We start from the raw sequence: 18,172 nt of genomic DNA on the forward strand, positions 1-18,172 counted from the left end.
AGACTTTCTGTCCACAAAGAGGAGATCATGAAGGGGAATGTGACAGCAGCTATGGAAATCTTTGAAAATCTGAGGAAACGAGAGGAACTGCAAGGCATCCTGTTTCAAGTGCAAGACATAGAGGGAGATGACAGCAGCGTTGATGTTGGCTCCTTTAAGACATTATATGACACTGTCCCCGATTGGATGGTTGCACCAAGTGGAAATGCAAAGCAAAGTAAAACGGAGGAAAAGAAAATGGAAGTGGAGACACAGGACGATGATCTAGAAAGCATCTCGTCGGTCGAAACTGTATTTGAAGATCTGGAAAAGGCCAGCAAGGAAATAATGAATCTGAAGGAACAAACATTAGCAAAACTTGTTGACATTGAGGAGGCCATTAAAAAGGCTTTGTTCTCCGTCTCCAATCTAAAATCTGAGGCTGACATCGCAGGGTTGTCAGGACTATTTGATGAATCCTTGAAATCTGAGCCAAACTTCCAACCTGCCAACAACATCAAGAAAATAAGTATTGGGTCGAGCAAGTCCAAATCGGGTCAAACCAAAGAAGCAGTTTTGTATTCAAATCCTTCTAAACAAGACGTGCACGGAAAAGTACACAACAAACCTCTCACCAGACAGTCGTCTTCCCAGTCTTCTCCATCATTTATCTCCATTCACTCGGCTGCCAGAAAGTCTGTTGAACAACCAAAGGCACCCATGTCGACATTTAAACCAAAAACAGAGGGTCATTCGAAAAATTCCCAGGATGCAAATGGTGATATCAGAAAGAAGTCTGCTGCCGATGAAGGGTCAAAGAACGGTCACAGTCCTGCCCATCGCAAGGTGAGTGTGATCGAAGTGAAAACGGCTCCGGAGGAACCGGCTGGAATAGTTGGCACAAAGACTGTCAGCGAAACCTACGAAGAGACGGATCGCTTTGGCAATGTGTTCGTTTCGTCTGTGACTTCGACATTTGTCACCAAACAGTCCGACAGTAAGTCATCAGCGCTGTTTGAAGTAGTCGGAAGTCCAGCCAGATACGAAGTCATGACATCGCCATTAGTTCGAAGATCTGGTCGCCCTTTTGAAGATAAAGTGTTGAAACCCACCAATGAGGAAGGGACAGTGTTTGTGACATTTAGCCAACCGAAGGAAAAGCACTAAGCAAGACATGCAGTGCATTTTCCTGCCGTTTAGGAAAGCATTTATTCCATTTGTGTATTTATTCCAATATGTTTTTCTGAGGTTTTGTTAGTAAAAAAATGTATATTATTTAATCACTAAAATGTTGCATTTTAATGAAATATTTTTTTGTCTTATGGATTTTATACTGTAACCACGTGTCAAACTGTTAACTTGTATTAAACATATGCAGTTGATACTTTATGTTCTGTTGTGTACATTGCCAAATAAACAACAGTTTAAAAGTGACTTATATTCTTCATGCCAGTCTCTCATTATTATTCCACAACTTTTAAAACTGAAGGTGAACTAAATATGGAAAGTTATTATATACAGGTTAGCTTGCAGTCGTGGACTTTACAAAATGGTCACCCCTTATGCATATTCTCAAAATTATTCTAGCAATAGAAATTCAATCAGGAGAGACTAGTCAAATAAAGAAAAGATCATTGTTTATTGTCAACAGATGATATGTGTTGATAAAGTCTAAGAGTCTTTGGCGCTTGAACTCTACAGGGAGATTTGTTATTAAGGGGCCGACTGCCCCAATCAGCAACGAGATAGACCCCCCTGTGGAGTCCAAGCCTGGTGGTGGTGCTGATGAGGAGGGGAAAACAGTTTGCCTTCATCAAAACAGAATAATATAATATATAATAATACGAAATTTCGAAATTCTTTCGACTAATCCAGGGGTTCTCAGACTTTTGTACCTAAAGGCCTACTTGTGGTTGTTTAAGAAAATCCAAAGAAAACCTTTCAAAATTAATGAGGAAAAAAACATAAAATGACCAAGAAGAGAGTAAAAATGACATTTCATATAGCTGACGCTTTTATCCAAAGCGACTTACAATCATGTGACATTCATACACCGTAGACACAGCTACAGGGAGCAATTCAGAGTTAAGTGTCTTGCTCAAGGACACATTGACTACGGCGGGGATGGAACCGCCAACCCCCTGATTGAAAGACCACAAAAATAAACTTGGCTTAAAATAGGTGTTATGCCTCTCTGTCATCTGTAATGACAAAAACATATAATCTGCTCACTCTCACCCATCACTTCTTGCCATTGTCAATCCAAATTGAATGTTCTGGTTGATATTTTCTCACCACAGATGTTGGAGCTTTAACGAAATTATTTTGTACTAGCTTTGTTAATAATGACCCAAAATGTAAATTAATCTCACTTCATGCCAGTACCTCTAAGGTCCACTAGATGTCTCTCTTAAACCCAGTGGTTCAGAGTAGTTGCACTAATCTATAAAATCTGGGTTTTGTTGAGTTTCAACAGTTGATCCAGAAATAATAACTTAAATGATGGCATAAAGGCCAAATTAATTGAAATGGTTTACATAAAATACCTTAAACTGAATTTGTTTTATCATCACAGTTCGATTCACCTGCCCGGGTCATGTGTTCGGCCTGTTTGACTCCTGTCTATCCAATGGAAAAAATGGAGGCCAATAAACGTATCCTGCACCGCAACTGTTTCTGCTGTATACATTGTCAGAAGAAGCTCAGGTAAGATATTTTCCAAAGTACAATTAAGTTACTCAGATCAATTGTTTTATCCTAATTAATACAACAATTGAATGAAAATTCTAAAATGAATGTAACATGTGAAAACTCAGAAATTTCGCAATGACGATTACGCATCTCCAATGCATCATCTGCAGCTGATCTAGTACAAATAAATCATATAATGAATCAAACTATGTGATATTAGCTTTAGCTTTATATTATAAAATACTTTGTTTTACTTTATTGCAGCATCCACAACTATTCATCTCTTTATGGACAGTTCTACTGCATTTATCACTACCAGCAGCTTTTTAAAAGATCAGGAAATTATGATGAAGGATTTGGGCACATGCAACATAAAGACCGCTGGCTTCAGAAAGATAAAGTCAAAGATGAGCCAGCCGCTGCGTCCACTCCCAGTCCCAACGTGGCAAAAAGCAATTCAAACACGTCTGGTGGATCCAGAGAGTCCTCTGCTGGTGTGTATGTGAAACATGTGCCTGCAAAAGAAATGGTTCCCAACTCTGGTGCTGATGTTAAGGGCAAACAAAAAATTAGCTGGCCACCAGAGAAGAAGCGTCGTGGTTTTAATCCAGCACAGCGATCATACGTGAAGAATACGATATCTGAGATGGGGAGAGCATTGACTGCAGAGCATCACAACAACCAAACAACGATCAGCCACGGTGGAGAAATGAGAGATAAATGGAAGACATTTTCAAGCTCCTTTACTTTAGGTGTCAACAAGCAATCTAAGACAACAGGCTTTACCTTCGGTGAGAAGTTGCCATCGGAGCAAACGAAATCCAGTGATCCAACCGAAGACAGCGTCTCCTCGACAGGACTTCCCTCCGTGGAAAGTGGCAATCCTGTTACGAAACGGAAATCTGGAGAGAAAAACGTGGCACCCACTTCAAAAACCAACAATCAAGCATTTAACAGGCCGGACATCTATCCGAATAAAGCCAGGAAGTATGTGCGATTTGCTCCAAATGTTGATGTTGTTCAGTATGACCTGTCAAACGGTGAGGAGCACAGGGCGCAGCTTTCAGACCAAACCGAACAGAGCAGCGTGAATCAATCCAGGGATACAGAAGAGGGCAGTGAATTTCAATTGTCATTAGAGTTCGGTAGAGAACAGCACGAAAGTGGGGCGCACCTTGAAATCCCTGGAAATAAAGGCCATGGAAAAACAAGCAGTACTTTGAAAGAAAGAGAGCCTGTTGTTGAAGTGGAGGGCATTCAAGAGGACCCACAGACTGATATAACGGTTCTGAATGGACCTGTCGGCAAGGTTGAGGAATCACTTGATACTCAGAGTTTCACTGACACTTTTAATTCAACTCAAGAGGATGTGAAACACCAAGAGTCATGTGAGGTATCGCAAGTCATTGCAAGAAACTTTGCCAACCCGTGTGAATCAGAAAGTCCAAGCCTTCCGCACAGTTCGGCAGAACGTGTGCATGGAGAGGAGGCCGGTCTTGGGAGGAGTGCAAATCTGTTAGAAAAGACGTTGTCAGCCAATGACAATGAAAATGGCAGAAGTCAGAAGAAGCCTGTCGTGAGAACAAACTCTCTGAAGGGCTCTGCAAAACCGGCTGAGAAGACAAAAGTCAAACTGGGATCCTGGTCCACGGGAAAGAGTCCTATGTCCAAGCTCTTCACATCAGGTGGAAACAACAAGAAAAACAAGGTTGAACCGAAAGATGTCAAACCTGGCGGTGGCCTCTTAGGAAGACTGTTTCAGTCATCCTCGGAGAAGGCTGAGGACGTCACAAAATTGTCTGCACGAGATGAAAGAAATGACAAAACACAGGATGATGACAAAAAGAGAGAGGAGGTAAAAGAGGGCGTTACAAAAGACATGCAAAAGCAGGGCTACGAGTCTCAAGTACCAGCTCAGGGACAAGAGGCTGGAGGGCAGATTAAGGGAGCATCTTATTGTATGGAGCCCACAATGGAGAGCAATACAGAGCCATCCAACCTGCACACAACTTCAACTGCTGAACCAGGAGATGACCAAACTGCTGCCGATCAAATTGACGAGCATGAATCAGATTTACAAAGCAATGAGTCTACACCTGTAACTGATCCTGGAAAAGCTGAGTCTCAAGATCTCCCCAGTACCGTGGAGTCAGAGAGTCAAGCATCGGAGGAGTCAATCAATCAGCTAATAGCTGAGACCAGTGGTGATGACATTTTGACCGTTACATTTAATGCTGAGTTTTTGGGGCACAGTGTCAGTTCAGCCCCCGATGACCCGTTGGCCATTCAGATCAATACTAATGCTTCAGCTCAGAAGCCAAATGAAGTGCTCGATGCATCAGACGAAGGAGGACAAGACCTGTTGGACGGAGCGCTTCTCGATCCCAACCCTGAACTTCCTCAAGATTCCTCTAGTCCAATCTGCCCCAGTGATACCTGTGTATCTTCTCTCATGGAAGCTCCTTCCACTGATACTCCCAGCCAGCTTGACGCTCACAAGATATCGTCTGAGAATGACGCAACGTTTGTCCTGACGGATCAGCTTATCGTCCCAACCCTGAACCAAGATGAGGCTCCGACCTCAAGTCCTTCTGGTACAATGAGCCAGACAAGGGAGCAGGGTGCGGACTTTGACATTTTTGGCTCAGACGACCCTCTGTTCGCTCAGCCACCGGCTGTGGAAGTAGTTTCTGCTTCTTTAAACCGACCGTCCGACTTTCCGGACGACATCTTCGGAGTCAGTGATGTCTTTGCGGTGCTGCCGTCCAGCCCGGCCACCACCAACTCCCTGAGTGATTTGCTTGGCTTAGAAACATCTTCTCCAGCTGCTCCTTCAGCTCAGACAGGTCTTTTTGCCAATGACATCTTTGCATCAGAAACGCAGTTGCTGCCCGTGTCCGAGCCAAGTGATGTTCACTTATTGGTGGACAGTCTTCTCGTGTCTGATAACAGCAGCACTGAGCAAACACCGGAAAGCACCATCACAAATAGAAGCTGGATGGATGATTTGCTCGGGTAAAAGTTTACATGATGCTATATACATCGTTGGAAAGTACCCACAAAATATCTATAAATAAAGTTATATGTTTTCAGAAAAACTTTTTTTTCAGACTTGAGACGATAACCACTTCACATTAAATTAGTTTTTAAAAGCATGGGTAATATTGATTTAATTTACTTTTGTCTAATAAAAAAGAAATCTTATTTAACACAATATTTAACATATATGTTATATTAATTTAGTGTGGTATTTACAGTGTATGTCTTTACATTACAGATGAAATTAAATTAATCCAATTCATAACATAGATGTGATCTTATTCCAAGGTTAATATGAAGAGATGTAAAGGATGTAACATTTTTCAAATGTGTTAAAGTGAGTCCACATGTTAAATAGTTAATAAAGTGACACAAGGTGTAATTTGACTGTGAAATGTCTGTATACATACCAGAAAATAAAACTTTAGATTCTGAAATGCTTTGTTCTAATGTTGATCATTATGGTATACCATTGCACCTTTAAAGCACTGAGTGAGTTTTGATTGATGGCCTCTTTAGGTTAAACTACATTTAAATGTCAGACAGCATCTCTTATACTAAACTCCAGGTCAACCCTTTTTCTTCCGAGAGCAAAAGTTTGACATTTTTGGAATTACGCTTACTTACTTGCTTAGTTCGGATAAAACTAGCCCTGATGCGTTTGCCTATTGGTAATCTGTTTGTTGTTCAAAGCAAAAGGACCAATGACAGTTTTCTTTCAATAGCGTATGTTAATTTTTACAAGATTTATGAAGCATCGACTCATAGCGGGTGGCCCCCCACCCAGAGACAGGTTCTGCCCAAAGTCCTGTTCGGTTTGTTCCTTACAGCAATGATGTTCCCGGGTTAATGTGACCCTGGTGCATGTTGAATCATCTAAGAGTTGTCAGAAACCAAACCAATCTTAATAAATATCGTTTGAACCTCATCAACAACACCATTACTCACAATTCAATCAGTTTTTAGGGGAATGGAGTTATTCACCCCTCCAGAGATCAGATTTCAATTAAGAGAACTCACTCGTTTTCATTAAAAATACATGTTTAAACAATTTTGTAAGTACATTGGAAAATCCTATATATATATATATACAGTATATTGCATTAGTCTACCATAACATGGATTTTTTCCTAAATTGTATTAGTATTTCAAAAATAATTTTCAGAGAGATAAATAGAGATGAGAGACCTCTGCTGTTCATGGTTATATTGACCTGCTCACTCAAAATAAAGCCAAATGAGTTATAAGGATTTGTATTGAAACTTTTGAAAGTCAACTTAATTTATATTTATTTACAGTGTTGAGATACATGTTATAAAAGATGACCAACATGTTCTCGAACAGTTCGTCAGGGAGCTCAGATCTCTTTTTTTTATAACAACCACCTGATTCTTTTGTCTGGAGTTTGAAATGTGTACAATTTTATATTTGGGACATGTTTGTGAAATGTGGTGAAAACATGGTGGGAGTGAGTAAGAAGACATTTTATTGTTCTTAGATTTTAAAACTGGGGCGATTTTTCTTGTCAATGTCGCTCACCCCAATTCTGGGTCACTGTTATTATACAATCTTGTTCTACATGAAAAGTGTCTGGAGATAAGTTCTTATCTTTTTATAGATAATTTAATGTAACTGCTGCCATAGAAAGAGCAGCAGCAGGAAGTGGGAGGGGCCTATATTTATTGGGGCCTACATACTCACACCTGAACTCAAGGCCCCCTTGAGTTCAGGTGTGAGCCCTTTTCTTTTCTCTATGTACCTGTTGCAGTACCTTTAGTTGTTAAGTTAAAACTGATAAACATTGAGTTAATTCTAGTTTGTTAAAGGATCACCAAATATTGCATTCTTTGAATTAAATGTGTAATTATTTCTGTTTTGATGAAAAATAACCCAGATTGTGCCAGGCTCATCTGTTCTTCACCTGTCGACAATAAATCAGTTGAAGTGGATGTTCCTGGTGTGTCGTTGTGTTCACTGTTTGTCAAATAACCTTGGGATAACCCGGAATGGTGAATATTCTACAGATGCATATAAATACAAATAAAAAAATAAACTGAATTGAAATACGTCCGCTGACCTTGAATTTACCTGGTGACCAAATGTAACACAAGCACCCACAAGCACCTCGCAAGTTCAATAATTAACACGTTATATAAACATTTAAACTGGGGATTTATGTGCCAGATGTTCCCTGTGCTGGGAACAACTTGTTGCTTTCACATTGAATACAAATGAAATAAAACATGTTGCGAGCTGTCACACTTTGACAGAGTCGGTTAGCTGTTTTCCCCTTTCCAGTCTTTGAGTTAAGCTAAGCAGCTGTCGATGGCTTCAAATTCAACATACGGACATTAAAGTAGAGATTTTCTCAACTAACTCTTGATGAGAACAAGTATAAACTATATATTTCACTTCCTATTCACTTCTTGTCAATCTTCCAAAGAATTGATTGCAGATTTGTGTTATATTTCTGGAATGAGGCTGTAAGTATGTTTCTACATTTGTAAAGGAAATCAGGATCGCGTGGGCAGCAGACCCAGCAGGCTGACCCAGACTTTCCTCTCACCCGCAACATTTTCCAGCTCATTCTGTGGGATCCTGAGGTGTTCTCAGGCCAGCCGGGAGATATAATCCCTCCAGGGTGTCCAGGGTCTTCCCCGGGGTCTCCTCCCAGTTGGACGTTCCTGGAAAACTTCTAAAGGGAGGCGTCCAGGAGGCAACTGAATCATATACCCGAACCACCTCAGCTGACTCCTTTCGACCCGAAGGAGTAGCGGATCGAATCCAAGCTCCCTCCTGATGTCCAAGCTCCGTACCCTATCTCTAAGGCTGAGCCCGGCCACCCTACGGAGGAAACTCATTTTGGCCGCTTGTATTCGCGACCCTGTTCTTTCGGTCACGACCCAAAGTTCGTGACAATAGGTGAGGGTTGGAACGTAGAGCGACCAGTAAATTGAGAGCTTTGCCTTTCGGCTCGGCTCCTCTTCACCAAGACGGTCCAATACAGCGCCTGTTATACTGCAGCCGCACCGATCCGCCTGTTACTCGTGAACAAGACCCTGAGATACTTGAAATCCTTCGCTTGGGGCAGGTATCTGTCCCCACCTGGAGGGAGCATACAACGGTTTCCGGCGGAGCAACATGGCCTCAGATTTGGAGACGCAAAACGCCCCAGTGAATGCCGGAGGTCACGGCCCGAGAATGCTAACAGGACCACATCATCTGCAAACAGTCTGACTTAATGCCGAAAATGCGGAAACAGCTCTTACTGCAGGCGTACAGAGACCGGATAGCCTGTAGTAATGAGTCGGAACCCCAAATTCCCACAGCACCCCAACCTCCCTCGGGATGTGTGAGAAGTTCATCCGGAAGTGGGAGTTGAAGACCTCCCGGACAGGGTCCTCGACCAGACGTTCCCAGTTCACCCGCACTACACGTTTGGGCTTGCCAGGTCTTTCTAGCCGACTCCTCCGCCATCTGGTCCAACTCACCACCAGGTGGTGATCAGTTGAGAAGCTCTGCTTCTCACTTCCACCGAGTGTCCAAGACATTTGGCCGCAGATCAGATGATACGATTACCAGGTTGATCATTGATCTCTGGCCTAAGGTGTTCTGGTACAAGGTACACTTATTAGCCACCTTATGTTCGAACATGGTGTTCGTTATGGACAAACCGTGCTAGCACAGAAGTCCAATAACAGAACACCGCTCAGGTTCAGATTGGGCAAGCCGTTCCACCCAATCAGGTTTCTCTGTCATTGCCCACATGAGCGTTGAAGTCTCCCAGGAGAACTATGGAGTCGGCAGGTGGTGCCCTTTCCAGGACCCCTTCTACCGACCCCAAGAAGTCTGGATACTCTGAACTGCGGTTTGGTGCATAAGCACAAACCACAGTCAGAGCCTTACTCCCCGCAACCCGGAGACGCAGGGTGGCGATCCTCTCGTTCTCCGGGGAAATCTCCAACACAACAGCGCTCAGCCAGTATCCCCACTCCTGCCCGACACCTCTCCCAACTCCAGAATAGAACAGAGTCCAACCCTTCTACAGGAGCTTGGTTCCACAGCCAGTGCTGTGTGTGGAGGTGAGCCCAATTATGTCTCGCTGGTACTGCTCCACCTCCCGCATTTATGAAAGGATCTCCATGTATATTCACCTTGTAAAGGCAGTTTGCTTTATTTTTAGAGACATTATTCACATACATAGAGGCATTCTTAATGCTTAAATTATGAACACATGATTAGTATCATGTATACGTGTAAAGTATTAAAATAACTCACAACAATGTAGGTCATCATTAACGGCATCATTACAACTCGTCTATGTACAAATAAAGTAGTGAAAACAAGCTGAAGGCAAGGGACCTTTGTGCGTGCAACACTATAACTTCTACAGCTACTTTTCTGTTTTTTATGATGACTTGAAGTAAATACTTTCTAGATTTTAAACATGTCTACAGCTTGGTTGATTCCGAATTTGAACATCTGGTTTTGTTTGTGGAGGTCCCGTTTCTGAAAGTTAAAGGGTGGATGAGAGACATCAGGACGCAAATAATAAAACACAAGAGATGAACGTGTCTAATGACATGTCATATACATATGTGCGATAGTTACCTGTTATCCTCGGCCCCGTCGGCTGACTCTGGAAGGTCTTTGCTCTTGGTCTCAGGAAGCAGGAGGCAGAGGGCTCCACTGACCAGTGTTAAGCTGCTGAAGACTATGGTGGGTATGGCCCAGTGGTACACAGCCAAGATGTTAAGCAGCGGTGCCAGTAATCCACCGACTCTTCCTGATATGGCTCCTAAAGCTGTGGCTGTTTGTCTGAAAGGGGGAGGACGAAAATGAAAGACATTTCCACACTCGGATCAAAGAAACATTATTCACACAGCACAAAAAGTTGTGGCTGAAAAGTACCGTATGTACTGAGGGTATGTACTGATAGTTCTGTAAGCTGTGAGCCAAACACACTGCAAACCGCTGCCCCTCAACGGGGGGGATAAGATTCATGAGTGTGGGGGGAGAGAGAGAAGAAAGAGAGGGCTATCACTCAGAGGGCAGTATAGATAAAGGCAATACAAGATTTCTTTGATAAATTCTAAATCACTGAAACCACGAGAGGTCCTTGAGCCATAACCTGGCACCCAAAACATTAAGACGTTTTCTGCAGTAGAAAGCGAGATTAGCCATGCACACCTCATCACAGACTCACTCATGCACACGCGTGACTTATTGCATGAATAATAATAAAGGCAGGAGAAGCAAAAGCATCGTAGAGGGAACACAAGTGACGGTGAAAGATGGATGAGCCTTGCAAAAAAACACGTCAATTCTAAAAAGTAATCCAATAAAATTAAAACACTATAAAGACCCATAAAAGGAAGTCTACAAAAATGTGTTCAACGGTGTGGTTTAAAGAAGTTGACTGATTCTGTGAGCCTTATTTCCCCAGGAAGGTCATTCCAGGTAACCTTTTAGATTTAAGCTTTAACTTCGGAACGGCCAAAGTGGCTCTACCTGAAGACCTGAGGCCATTGGAGCCCTTCGTAAATTCATATGAACAGTTTAGTATATCTTAAATTCTGTAGGAACACATTAAGCCTGTGATCACCTACCTAACAGATGTTGGAAACAACTCCTGAATATAAACATTACATATGGAACTACTCGAGAGCAGGAAGAAGCGTGCTGCAACGACTAGGGACGTAACAGCAATGTCACTTCCTGAAAAAAAGAAATGCACAAAAACAAAAGGTGAGAACCAGACACACAGGACAAAAACATGAAGTTATCATTTTGATTTGAATGTATAGAGGGCATTACCTTGAGGAACAGCCAGGATAAGTATGCAAGAGAGTCCTGCAGACAGAAGTGCTGCTACAAATAATATTTTTCTGCCAAAAACCTCCAGCAGCCACATACACAGTATATGAGCTGGTATTTCAACAGCACCAAACAACAGCTGTGTCACAAAGATACTGAAGCCAAAGTTTCCAATATTGAAGTACAAACAGAAGATGGCAAGGCTCAGTGAAAACCTGAGTTTAAAGACAGGAAACACATTAGTCATGTAGAGGATGAGACCTTGAATGTCCGATATTATATAGCATTAATAAAATATTATCTTAATCACAATTGCATTATCTGAACATTACCCATGTATAGCTTAATCAGCACATGTGGCTGTAGTTTCCCCCCGTAGTTTCCTTAAATGGCCACTAGAGGGTCAAACCTCACAGACCCTTTATATAGCAGGAACAAACATGATTATAGTCTGGTCCCTTCTCTAATTTTCTTTAAGAAGTTACTAGAGCTCTTGGAAATTACTACTTACCATGAAAATGTTATGATGAATAAATATTTGGTCAGTACAGGTGATCTGAAAATAACTCTAATTCCTGGTTTGTTCCCAACATTTATCACAGCAATCTGTAACAGAAATAATCTTTTGTGAAACACATATTTATTGATATAAAGCATATCCCAACACAACGGTTCACTAAAATTCAAGCAAGTCTTAAAGACATGGAAACATGGACGACCTGCAACTTCCTGAAGTAATTTTACTCGGCCCTGAACACCTCAGGGATCAATTATCTGGTGATGTGGTTTCTGTAGATGGCATTGCCCTGGCATCCAACACCACTGTAAAGAATCTCAGCGTTATCTTTGATCGGGACTTGTCCTTTAACTCCCACGTGAAGCAAATCTCACAGACTGCATTTCTTGATCTACATAACATTTAAAAAACCAGATACATCTTGTTTAAAAAAGATGCAGAAAAACTGGTTCACACATTTGTTACTTCGAGACTGGATTACTGCAACTCCTTATTATCAGGCTGCTCTAATAAGTCTCTTAGTTTCCTCCAATTGATCTAGAATTCTGCAGCTTATGTACAAACTCGAACTATGAAAATAGATCACATGACTCCTGTATTAGCTGCTCTGCACTGGCTCCCTGTAAAATCAATAATAACATTTTAAATTCTCTTAACCTACAAAACCTTAATTGGTGATGCTCCATCATATCTTTAGGAGCTTGTAGTACTATATTGCCCCACTAGAGAGCTGCGCTCACTAAATGCAGGGCTACCTGTGGTTCCAAGAGTCTCCTAGAATCAGGTTCACCTGGTCCAGCCTATAGAGCTGCTGCTATAGGCTTATAGGCTGCTCTGGGACATTTTAGGATACACTGAGCACCTGTCTCCTCTTCACTCTCACTCATTATGGCTGAATTTACATCTCTCCATCACACATTATTAAATCTACTTCCTCCCCTGAGTCCTTGTGACTTCACGTCTCATAGGGTCCATTGGACCTGGCTGTGTCTGATGCCTCCTGTCTGGTGGGCCGGCCTCCTGTCGTAATTTGCCAATATAGTTTGTGATATTGGACTATATAAAATATACCGAATTGAATTGAATAATGGTTTAAAAAAAAGAGAGACATGTACATTGTTTAGAAGAGAGTCTGGAACAGTGCGTTTGTTGATGGCGGCTGCCTTGACAATCAGCTGCTTGGCCTCTTCTGTCCTTCCTCTGCTCAGCAGCCATCTGGCTGACTCTGGAATGAACCTCACAGGAACAGAGGGAGTGACTCTTCAAATAGTCAATCATTTACAAATGAAATGATCAAAGGCAATACAAAAAGTAGTTAATGCACACCATATGTAGATAACAGCCACTGCAATTGGAGCTGCTGTGATGAGCTGAGCCAGCCTCCAGTCTCTGATGAAGTAGATCAGACCAGCGAGGACGCACTGTCCCACTGCCCCAAACAGCTGAGACACACAAGCTCCCCACGACCGTTTGGAAGGCCCGATCCACTCAGTGGCTGCACTCAGGAAAATATACACTATGGTGTTATACTATTTTTTCTTTAAATATAAATCAATGTCACATAATACAAAATGATACCTGGTCATAGTTCATACCTAATATAATGGAGTTGATTCGATAGCCTCCACCTCCAATTCCTACCATGAACATGGATGCTAAGTATATGTAGACATTGGGGCATAGTGCTGTTGTCACGGTAAACGAGAACAAGAGAACTGTTGTAATTTGAACTGCTCGTTTGCGACCAAACCTGCAACAAAAAAGACAAGTTTCTCTAATGGTCAAAGCACAGAATGTAAATAAATAATGTTGCTAATTGGCAGAAAGAGTGCAATAGCTGACAGACAATTAACTACGCGGGACAGGTTTATTTAATGAAAAATAAGTATTTAATATAAGGACACACAAGGAATATGAAGGAGTAAGATGGAAAGTCAGAATGAAATCGGACATTATTCAGTTCATCCCAGCACTATATATCAATAATTCCTAATAATACAATTCATTGTATTAATGTGATCTGGATAAGCAGCATAAACAAGGTTATACTTTTTAATACTATCTAAAACCTTTAGAAAACATACATTAATGCTTACTACCTTTCAAAACATGCAGATACACACTGCTCGTAGTTAGTTTAGTGTTGGAAACAAATTGCATCTAATATCTAAAATTGTAAAAATTAATATTTTTAATAATGGGAGCTGTAAGTGGGGTGTTCACCTCCCGCCTGACCTGAGACTACACGCATAGGTCTCTACAAGGCTTATAACAAATATTAACATTAATATTTATGAGATTAGATCAGATATTCTTTTATTATTCCCACAGTGGGGAAATTTCAGGATTTTATTAAAGCAACACTATGTAACAATTGTACCTTAAAATAACAGCTTGAAAAAAATTGTGCCGCTACAATAACTTTTAATATGGCGATTTGCGCCTCCGCTATTGCCATCGGGGGTCTGTGGGGAAATAACTCCGCTATGTAAGATTCTGGAGCCGCCCGCTCCGGGGCGGATGTACTTCGACCAGCTTTCTGGCAGTGATTACGCAATGTCATATAGTGCCACTCCACGCTCGCAGCTACAGTATAAGGGTAGCTTTTTTATGTAGCTTTTTGGTGTTGTCAACAATATTGTATTCGATCACACGTACTCCACATTCAAACATTTAGAAAACAACGTATATAGGCTGAAAACGCGATCGGTATTTCATCTAAACTAATTGTCATTCTTTTGGTTATGTTGTAACAATTCGCCCTTAGCAACTCAATCAAGGGGAAAAGGTTCAATACGCTAAAAAAAAAGGGAATGGGCGGATCTGCGAATTCTGGTGTTAACTCTGCTCAAATGGTCGTAAAAGAAAAACACACAGTCGATATGCGGAAACCCAAATGTTATTATATTAAATCAAATTCAATGCATCTGCAAGCCCCCAAAATGAACACATCCACGCCTGTCAGCGCGCTCCAAACAAAAAACTTGCGTCACCTCCCCCTCGTCACCTTTTATAACACGTGACACGTACAAATAATAACAATAATAATTATTATAATTATAATACAGGACAACACATGATCCCAACTCAATACAAGTTTATGCGAGGCTGCATCTATCGTAACTGGGTATTTACGACACTGAAGTAAACGTTAAATACCTCAAAAACTGAAGGGGGCGCTAAAAGGGAAAAACTACATAATGGGGCTTTAATGTGATTATATGCATTTAATACACTTACGATTCAGCCAAAGGTCCAAATATGATAGAACCAATGAGAATACCGGCCATGAACACTGCTTGTGTCACTTCCACCATGTTAGCCTGGTCACAAACTAGATCAAACTGCAAAGAAAGAAAGAAGAAAAACATTAAATAAAGGAGTAATTTCTTAACAGTAATGTTTCCACACTCATTACTTACATCAGTGACTATGGTGGTATCGTACAGCGTGTTGTAGTACACCCATCCATCCCGGCACCCTGTGGTCTCATTGAGTCCGTACTCCCTGATGGCGCCGATGTCCCAATCCACCGGGACGAACATCCGACACCGGCTGAAGGCCCCGTCCTCCTCGCGGGGCAGAGTCAGGTTCAGCTGCTCACCTGAGGTCAGGTTGGAGTCCGCCCGAAGGATCCAGTCTGTGTCACAGTGTCGCTCTGGATCGGACTGGATGAAAAGGAAACTTGCAAAAATAAAAGGCTGAATTAAATTGAGAAAGCAAAGTGCAATCAGAGTGACCTGCTGGAATAACCCAAATTCTCCAATGTTCCTCAGGATCTCTCCAAAATCTGCCATGTTGAGATGAGATTGCTCCCTCTGTGTCAGTTGAAAAGTGCTTCAGCACAGCTCTAAACAATTCCTATTTATGTTTAACCTAAGTTTATATTTATATTGTAAAGCAATGACTAACTCATTTTATGTGGTTAAAGTATAAATATCATGTTTCTTATCATGCTGAACTCAAGACTGATTATTAATCATTGACTTCTTTTTTTATTTCTTTTTTTACTCTTTGTTTTGCATTTTCAACAAAACAGAGCAATCCCTGACATTTAAATAAGTAGACACAACAAAGCAAACAAATGTTCATCTCTGCTCGTTGTGGCTCCTTCACTTCAACGTTGTCAACGTGTGGAAGGGCCGATGTCTTTCTGTCTGACCAAAGCCTGAACCACTATTTAAAGTCCAAACAGATGGATTTGCACATAAAGGACAATAGTTTGATTTAAAATAATAAACATATAAAAATAAATGTTTATAAGAATAAACATGTATATAAATGTTTATTCTTTTCATCAAACTACTGTCTCATTCATTTGTTTCATGTAAGGTATATTGTATGATTTGGAATTGTCATCGTTTAAATACTACATTTTCTCACTTTCTTGTATACACTGAGATTTCAGTTTGGTCATGGAAATTTGGTTTAACGTCATGGAAAAGTCATGGAAATCCATTGGTCAAAATGTGTATGAAACCTGTATCTTAACAAATAAACATTACGCATTAACCTTGGTTTAAAAAAACGCTGCGTTCATTTAAAGATTTATGAGGTTCATGATTTTTTTATAGATGCTTGAGTGGATTGCACATTGAAGGTGAGACAGCTCTCTGTAGTTTTAGCTTACCACTCCACATCATGGATTTTTGTGTTTTAAAAGCATGTTTAAAAATCTGTTATTTTACTTCCAGTAAAAAAAAACATTGAAAAACTCTAATATATATGCAAGTATATTTTTATTGTGGGACACGCACGTTCACACAAGTACTTCAACTTGGCATCTTTCTCGTTTGACTTAACTCGGCAGCATCAACGTCTCAGTTGATTCCAGACCATTGAGAGGTCAGACACATGCTACATATAGACTGCATGTGTTTACATGAGGGAGGTGGATGGTACCTTTGTACGGCCTCTTGTCTCACTTTACTAAAATGCTATTGCTGTTATTAATTGAAAAAAGGCATCTTGCTTGGACCTGTTTTTGAGGCCCTTAACTTGCAGCTATCTGTCCCAAACTTGAGGGTATTCATATGCAGATGCGCCTCTTTGAATTTGAAAATAATTCACATCTCTAAGTTGATTGAAAGTATGAACAATTCAAAAAGACTGGTTTTAAGGATTTTACAAGGGATATTGGCAAGTTGACAATTCCTGTTTTGCAGGGGATTTTACCCCATGACCTCAATGTATTATATTTAAGTAAATATAATATGTTGAATATAAAGCAGTAAGGTTATATTTTAGAGACAATTAGGAGGTCTAGGTTCAGTCTGCAGAGTAGTGTGTGTGTGTGTGTAACGTTTCGGACGTAATGGCACGGAGACGGGACGACGTTATCAACCGGTACTTTATTGGGCATCCACCAACACAGACAGACAGCTCCTCAACAGCTCTAACATTAACACAACACGGTTCCCGTCAACCACTCCCAACTCCCGTTTCCCGACAGGTTAACCCCACCTCCCCTTTGCTCCGCCAATCACAGGCACGCCCCTCGACCAGCACGCACACTGCCACACCGTGATTGACGGCTTATATCTCCTACTACACAGGCATTTTACAGGGTCGCTACAATATTTTCGGGTAGATATTACCATTGCAGGGAGACTGTGCATTCCCCGACAAGGCTCACACGTCCCAGGAACGGATGCCCCAAAAAACAAGTTCATAGCTCCATTATTTCTTTTTAAATCATGTTTTATTATCGATTCCCAAATTATTTCCCCGATTTGTTTTATGAGAAGTAAACATGCCTATTGCTGTCATAATACGCAAGTGATACAACATATACAATAATAATAAAGACTAGAGGACGCTTTTTTCAATAATAACAACATTGTAGAAAAGTGAGACAACAAACGGCAGAGATAAGTTAATTAGAGACGTAGGCTATTTGTAATACGTCAAATACAAACGTAATTGCACATTACGTTTTAGTTCTGGGGGAACGTAATTTCCGTGATATAGGGTTGTGTAACTGTACCTGTGCAGCTGGGTCAACAGACCAGGAGGTGGTGCTCTCTCTGCAGCCTTTCAACTATTCCAGGTTGCTGTCCTCTCTTAAAAATGGACTGTTGAACTTTTACTCCAAGTATAAAGTTCTTGTTCACGTATTGTATCATTGAC

General features: G+C 41.1%; 2 protein-coding genes across 2 annotated transcripts; one reads left to right on the plus strand and one right to left on the minus strand.

The window, feature by feature from the left end:
* Positions 1-1,146: 1,146 nt before the first annotated feature.
* Positions 1,147-7,658, plus strand: LOC130198110 (uncharacterized). Its single transcript, XM_056421200.1, has 2 exons — positions 1,147-2,685; positions 2,935-7,658. Exons 1-2 carry the CDS (start codon positions 2,576-2,578, stop codon positions 5,687-5,689), a joined length of 2,865 nt encoding a protein of 954 aa, XP_056277175.1. The 5' UTR covers positions 1,147-2,575; the 3' UTR covers positions 5,690-7,658.
* A 2,367-nt stretch (positions 7,659-10,025) lies between these two features.
* Positions 10,026-15,840, minus strand: LOC130198282 (solute carrier family 22 member 13-like). Its single transcript, XM_056421401.1, has 10 exons — positions 15,466-15,840; positions 15,284-15,387; positions 13,639-13,793; positions 13,370-13,538; positions 13,159-13,279; positions 12,038-12,132; positions 11,527-11,741; positions 11,319-11,427; positions 10,321-10,527; positions 10,026-10,218 (listed from the first exon to the last, which is right to left on the minus strand). Exons 1-10 carry the CDS (start codon positions 15,838-15,840, stop codon positions 10,161-10,163), a joined length of 1,608 nt encoding a protein of 535 aa, XP_056277376.1. The 3' UTR covers positions 10,026-10,160.
* Positions 15,841-18,172: the final 2,332 nt, after the last annotated feature.

The sequence above is a fragment of the Pseudoliparis swirei genome, chromosome 8 (genome assembly GCF_029220125.1).
Source record: "Pseudoliparis swirei isolate HS2019 ecotype Mariana Trench chromosome 8, NWPU_hadal_v1, whole genome shotgun sequence".
NCBI lineage: Eukaryota > Metazoa > Chordata > Actinopteri > Perciformes > Liparidae > Pseudoliparis > Pseudoliparis swirei.

What these genes read in the sequence shown, in the direction of transcription:
- LOC130198110 (XM_056421200.1), top strand. Translation starts at nt 2,576, where the DNA reads ATGTGTTCGGCCTGTTTGACTCCTGTCTATCCAATGGAAAAAATGGAG. An exon ending in CATTGTCAGAAGAAGCTCAG is followed by an intron (nt 2,686 to 2,934) that starts GTAAGATATTTT and finishes ACTTTATTGCAG; the next exon opens with CATCCACAACTATTCATCTC.
- LOC130198282 (XM_056421401.1), bottom strand. Translation starts at nt 15,840, where the DNA reads ATGGCAGATTTTGGAGAGATCCTGAGGAACATTGGAGAATTTGGGTTA. An exon ending in GTGGCTGTTATCTACATATG is followed by an intron (nt 13,280 to 13,369) that starts GTGTGCATTAAC and finishes TGTTCCTGTGAG; the next exon opens with GTTCATTCCAGAGTCAGCCA. An exon ending in GACGGGGCCGAGGATAACAG is followed by an intron (nt 10,219 to 10,320) that starts GTAACTATCGCA and finishes TTTAACTTTCAG; the next exon opens with AAACGGGACCTCCACAAACA.